General features: G+C 36.6%; 1 protein-coding gene across 1 annotated transcript in view; it reads left to right on the top strand.

The window, feature by feature from the left end:
• Nucleotides 1–327: 327 nt before the first annotated feature.
• The window catches only part of LOC109363787 (atrial natriuretic peptide receptor 1-like), a 30,226-nt gene continuing 23,625 nt past the window's right edge, over nt 328–6,928 (top strand). Inside the window, exons 1-6 of the mRNA XM_031557382.1 lie at nt 328–395; nt 1,746–1,893; nt 2,786–2,872; nt 3,139–3,282; nt 4,372–4,493; nt 6,071–6,203. Coding sequence (XP_031413242.1) covers nt 347–395; nt 1,746–1,893; nt 2,786–2,872; nt 3,139–3,282; nt 4,372–4,493; nt 6,071–6,203 — 683 coding nt within the window. The 5' untranslated portion in view covers nt 328–346. The remainder of the gene's footprint in view (nt 396–1,745; nt 1,894–2,785; nt 2,873–3,138; nt 3,283–4,371; nt 4,494–6,070; nt 6,204–6,928) is intronic.

Consider the following 6,928-nt stretch of genomic DNA (forward strand, 5'->3'; position numbering starts at 1 on the left):
CTGTTTGGATGCCCAGGCTGAGACCTGACTGTACTGTGTTAAAATTACTGACAATAACGGAAAGAGTTCATAGCCAGTGCAAAATATTACATGTCAGTAGATCCTAGAATATAGAACATGCTGTTCTAAAGAACTTTGTTAGATTGTGTTTTCTTCTAGGTCTGTTACTTCTAATGCTGCTGATATGATACATACTGGATACTTAAACATCAGATTTTTGGGGGATACTTAAACATTTTCATATTAAAAAAAAAATCTCTGAATAAGTACTTTCAAAGTTGGCAGAGTTGAATTCAAGAATGAATGTGATTTATTTTTGTAGTGGTTTCAGTATCAGAAACAAAAGATGCTTTGGGATGAAAGCTGGATTATAGAGTTCACCTGTATCAAACAAGGTTAGTAACATTTCATTTTGTTGCTGTTAGCAGTTTCTTTAATAATTTTATGAAATAATCTAAATCATAAGTACATCTTGTTTACAGAAATTTACATAAATTTTTCAGCTCAAAAAGACAGATAACGTCTAGACCTGGAAAAAATAAATATATATTTACTGCAGTGGATGTGTGGTTCTGTATAATTGGCCTAATTCGCTTACCCTGGCTTTACACAAATAAAATGAAAGATATAATGAGATCTTAATTTCTCTCAGTAAATACTGTCTTCGGCAGTTTTACTGCAAAAATTAATTCACTGTGACCTGACATCTTTTTCATTTTACCTTCAAGATATAAAATATGATTTTAATTGGCTGTAACTAAATATGTTAAGAATAAGATCAGATGTTATTAAATCCTGTACAGTGCTGCATTTGATTCACTTTCCTGTCCAGAGCTTTAGCACTCAGAAGCAGAGAAATGCCTGGACCCTAAGAAGAGGCAGATTTGAAGAAATTGGCTGAAGTTGATAAGCCTGTGCTGATACGAACTCTCTGATTTTCTGTTTCCCCAAGGAATTGCTAGAAAGATCAGTTTTAGCTATGTTATATCATTGTGTTTCTAGTAGTGTAAAGATGTTCTTGTGCTAATATTATAGTGATACTTTCACCTTTGGACATGAACGTTAGTTTCTGTGCAGCTTGCTTTAGTATGATATCCTCGTTGCAGTAAAGGACGGAGACTGGCATAGAAATTAATTTGAGTTATGCAAACCAGAATGCAAACCTTTACAGTTTTGTCAGTGCTCGGAGTAACTGGCCAAACCTGGTGGAGATGGTGAAACAATAAGAAATTCATTAAAAATCTTTGAAATTCATTTTGTAACCTAGCTGATCAATGTATATTAAAAACATACATTGAGATCACTTTTTTCCCCATCTAACTGTATTATTTCTCTTCTCTGACTTCCCTCAGATGTCAGAGTCACTTCCCACATCCCTGTACTATACAGTCTTCTAGGAGCTCCAAATAGACTTGTTAAAATATGGCACAGAACTTGCTCTGCTTCCTGGAGTTCTGTCCTCTGCACTTCAGTAGTAGCAAGGACTGATCATCCTGAAATCAGGAAGACTTGCATTGAATCTTGAGGTTTAGTGGGAAAGATCTATGGCAATGCATCACCTCTTGGGTTGTTGTACTTTTTATGCAGCAGTCACACTCTAAAAAAATAGCTGTCTTACATGTTAACAAGACCAATCCTGCATGTAAAGATTTGGTGAATTCCTTAAATTTGCCTGCCTCTGGAATCTGTACCTTTGTAATAATACGCATTTACAGGTGCCTTTTCTAATCCCACATCCCATTTAGATCACAAACTCTGGACAGCAACAGGAAGCATGATAAGTGCTCTCCCAGCACCGAGTGAATCCAATGCCAGTTGTATCACTGTTCTGAGCTCCTGCACTGCAGCTGCTAATGCATCCAAGAAACAGCACTTCACCCAGACTGGGAGATAGTAAGTCAACATATTACTAATTTTGTTCAGTATCCGCTATCCTATAGTTTCACTGTGCTTTATATTTCTTGTAACCTTGCTGTAAATAGATTGAAATTCTCTCGTTACACCAAATCTAGTAAGTTAGTAGCATCATTTGACTTCTGTATCACTTACTGGCTGTAGAATCTGAAACATGATGTCTTCTTTGTTTTGGTTATCATTTCCCCTTTTCTCTTTGGCTGACTGCATAATGTGACCTGCATCTGTTAATGAATGACACCTACTGCTCAAATACATTTGGAACTAAGGTTTCAATGTAGATCTTTTTCTAAAATGCAGATAGAGCACAGCTGGATTATTTTAAGAATGGCGTAGTTCTTATATGTTGGGTACCATACAGTATCAGTTAAATATCAGTTAATTCCTGCATACATCCCCACTGGATTCTTTAATGGAAAATTTTGTTATCTGTCAAATTCTGCTGCTTTACCACTGAGAATGCTTCATCCCATGGAAGCAGAAGGATGTTAAATATCAGTGGTGAATCTCTAAAACAGTAGAAGACAAATAATGAATACATACTACTGTGTTTCACTACCTCTGATATCCCCATTGCTGCTACTCAATCATCCAGCTGCCTAAATTTACTATAACACTCTCATATTTCAAGTGGCATACACACAACAAGAATGCTTGACTGTAAGTACTAATGCTTGCCTTATCATAGAAGCAGAGTCTTGTCAAATACTCATATTCAGCTTCACACCTACATATGGACATGCTCAAACTTTTGCTTCATCTCCAGAGATACGAGGCTGCTTGCAGTAAAAAAATATCTGCCAATTTCCTAGCCTTATGAAATTATGTAGTTGGCTTACTATTCTCTAAACAGCATTTAATTCTGTTTCAGTGATGGTAGAACAGTGGCCATTAAAAAAATAATGAAGAAGGCATTTACCCTATCCAAATCCATACGTAAGGAAGTAAAGCAAGTAAGGTAAGAAGTGAAACCTGAAAACTGTATGCTGTTCTATGTGTGTATTGGTTCTTTAAAGGTTACAACCTGTCCAAACATTATAATATACTCATATTCTTTTCTTCAAACTTTGCTTTGACACTAGATGAAAATCTTTTTACAGCTGTTTTACTTTTCTCTTTTATTTTTGAGACAAGATTTCTAGTTTTCCAGTTACTGTACAGAAAGTAGGAAGGAGATCCAAGAAAATTATTTGTGTGCTGAGTTTTTTCTGCTAATTTTTACAGGGAACTTGACCATCCCAATCTCTGCAAATTCATTGGTGGTTGTATAGAAATACCAAATGTTGCCATAGTGACAGAGTACTGCCCCAAAGGCAGCCTTCATGATGTTCTGCTCAATGAAGATATCCCTTTGAACTGGGGATTCAGGTAAAAATAATAATTTTTTTAAAAAGCTAAAAGATACAAAACTGTGCTGACATGCTATGTGCTGTTTGGGACAAAATAGAAATTACAGATGGGTAGTTGGAATGAGGCTTACACTGCGTTATGGAAAGAATGAAAGAGTGAATATTTAGGAGGAAGTTTTTCACGCAGAGAGTGGTGATGCACTGGAACTCGTTGCCCAAGGAGGTTGTAGATGCCCCATCCCTGGAGGCATTCAAGGCCAGGCTGGATGTGGCTCTGAGCAGCCTGGTCTGGTGATTGGTGACCCTGCACATAGCAGGAGGGTTGAAACTGGATGATCATTGTGGTCCTTTTCAACCCAGCCCATTCTATGACTCTGTGATTCTGTGATTCTTTGATTCCGTGATTCTATGAATTCAAATATCCAACCTAATGGAGTTCCTGGATTTTTGATCAATCATACACCGAGCACTGGTTACATGAAGTTAATGAGTTTTCAACCCACTCTTGTTTATGCTGCTACTGTTTTCAGATCTTTATTTCTATGTGATTTAATCTATTTCTCTAATATCTTGGGCATCTGCATTTAATTAAAAAGCACTGTGAAACTGCATAGATAAAATAATTAACATACCTACAAATGCTTTGTTATATTTACTGACACAGAAAATGAGCTAATGGTCCCACTCCACAAAGGCACTCTCATTGTTTTTTGAGACTAATCTTGGCATGCTCTTTTTAATTCTCCTTACTGTTTTCCTTAAGCAAAGAAAAAGAGCGTAAGGAAGGAAAATGTTTCTCTTGTAAACATTTGAAAAGCACTTCAAATAATACAAACATACTAGGGAGTTCTAAAGGAATCTGAACTGTCATAATAGAAGTAATGGCCTGTGGACCCCAAACAACTGAGTGAGAGTTGAAGGCTTTCGTTAACCCACTTCATATGTTTTGGAAAAATGAGGTAGAGTTACAGATTTCGAAGCTATTCCAATTAATAGAGCCTTTCTCCAAGGCTCTAGTTAGCCTTGGAGCTCCAGCAGGTTTCAAATCCACTCTCGAGTGAAGATCTGGTTTATTGGACATGCTGGCTTATTGATTTTTGTCTTTCAGGTTTTCTTTTGCTACTGATATTGCCCAAGGAATGGCCTATCTTCACCACCACAAAATGTATCATGGACGGTTGAAGTCTAATAATTGTGTAATAGATGACCGATGGATTTGTAAAATTGCAGGTAAAGTGAAGATAAATGAAAATTCAAAATTCTCAAGGTAGTCTACTAATGTGTGTAGATTTCACACTTGATACTGCTCCCAAGCACCTTCATTTTGACATTTTTGGTGAAAATGCTGGTGTTACACGATCATTTCAGGCCTCTCCTTCAGAATAAGTTACTGCTGCATGCGTGAGATTCCATAAGTGATGAAGTCTATCAACATCAGGCTGAACAGGAATTCTGTCTCATTCTCAGTTATGATGCAGAGAGAAAACCTTAGCAATGGACTCTGCTGTAAATACATGGAATAATGCTGACTGGCAAACACGAAGAAGTTCATGGAAAAAAGCAGATTCAACTCAGACTCAACTTTTCAATCCTGTACTCAATACTGAATTATTATTATGGAGCTATAGTCACCCTGCTCCTGCTACAGGAAGACAGTATGTGGAAACATGAAAACCACTAGAGAGCCTAGATTATTCTGCAACTGCCAAGGGACTGGAAAATTTTTTCATCTTTCCCCAGGCTAGTTATTTGACCCTGTAATCTGCAGGCATCTTAAAAACAACTGCAATAGATACACTTTCAAAGATTTCTCCTAAGAATAACACCCCTACAAAGTGCCATGGCTGCTTCTCTACCACCTTTAGTATCCTGCTTGCAAGAATATGCTTTGCTTAAAGCCTTTTCTAGGAAAAACACAAAAAAATTGAAAGAACTGCACTACATCAGCTACATCACATTTGTATAACACCTCTGCTTTAAATGAGGTCCCCATGAAATAACTGAGAATTTAAATGGAAACACTGCAGGGACTTTGCATAGTCTTGGTTTATGTGGTTTTCATAATGCCAAGATGCTCAGGAGTAACCAATGTGGGACCTAATTGAAAAACTCCAATGAGATCCAATATGGAGAATGAAGTTTTAGGACTGTCTTAATTAGAGTTCATTCCATTAAAAAAAAAAGCAAACAGGGATCTACCTCCTGCCACCCCATACACTCAGCACAGTGCTGTTTATATCTAACAAAACAGACATGTTGTTTTTTTCTCCTCTTCAGTTCCAAGTCAGATACTGAGCCTTTTCTGTGTTAAGCTGAAAGTATAGCTATAAAAATGTTTTATCTGCCTTTGTTCTCATGCTAGTGGTGTGCATGTAAAGCCCACCCTCATTTATAGTAGCTCTAGTCTGTCTAACTTGTCATTGCTCTAACAATGTCAGAGATGAGGATTGGTGAATAAGTAGAAAAGAAGCCTGCATATTAATTCTTGCACTCAAGTGAACATACTGTCTCTGAATATACTTTTATGAAATCATGGAATAATTCTCCCTGGAATGGGCCATTTAGTTCAACTGGTCCTCTTGAAAGACTGTTATGCAGTCTCACCCAAGTATTTACTCTCCAGATCTTAAATTTCCAATATTTTTAAGAAAGATAAGACTACCAGGCACACATCAATTTTGGACAGAGATTTGTATTTTGAAGAGAGAAAACTAATTCCTTTAGACTTGCTTTGTCACTGTGTACTAATACCTGTGTTTCAGAGAAATAAGACTGAATGGTTTGTTTTCTGTTTTCTTCCATGGAAGATTACGGCCTGCAGTTGTACAGAAAAGAAGATTCTTCTGAGGGATACCAGCAGAACTCGATACAGATTTACACAGCTCCTGAAATCCATTCCCTTTTGGATTTTGAACCCAATTCCATGACAGATGTATACAGGTAATTTCCTGTCTCTTTAATAATTACATCTCAAGTCAAATATACTATCTTCACTTTTTAGACTCAAAGAATCATGGTCATCCCATGGATATGCTTGAATACATTTTACAAAAATTCAATAATTGCAATACCTTGGAGTTAATAGCATCAGTTTTGCAGGATAGGATATTTGTGCATCCCACAGTTCTATAATTAGTGTCAACACATTGTTTTGGCATGATAATATTCAGTTTGCAGGTAACAATTAGAGCTAGGAAGATAGTGAATAATAATAAGCACCAGTGAATTGCTCTATCCCTTTCCTTCTGAAAGCCATTATGGGAGATCATTGGAAGGGCTTATTTGGTCATCAGGGTTTGCATTACCAGTGATGGACAGCTGGCAACACTAAACTTGATAGCCAAAAAACGGTACTGCAAAGTGATTTCCTATAAAGAAGATCCAATTCATTTCCAAGTAAAAGGGATTACTATTGGATTTTTAGAGAATTATAATCTAATAACAAAAGCATCAAACTGAGCTGAAAAATACCATATCAATATTTCTTGACTTTCCCACCAATTTTCTACATTAAGTAGGAAATAATTGTATTCTTGGTATATCCTACTTTATAATATCAGTACTTCCTCTGTGCTTATTTCCAGTAATTAGTTAGTTAAAAGTAGTTGACAGGGAAAATTGCAGGATGGTAATGCAAGATTTTTGCTGCTTTTTTCTCTCTCTCT

Source organism: Meleagris gallopavo, chromosome Z, assembly GCF_000146605.3.
Source record: "Meleagris gallopavo isolate NT-WF06-2002-E0010 breed Aviagen turkey brand Nicholas breeding stock chromosome Z, Turkey_5.1, whole genome shotgun sequence".
Taxonomy (NCBI): domain Eukaryota; kingdom Metazoa; phylum Chordata; class Aves; order Galliformes; family Phasianidae; genus Meleagris; species Meleagris gallopavo.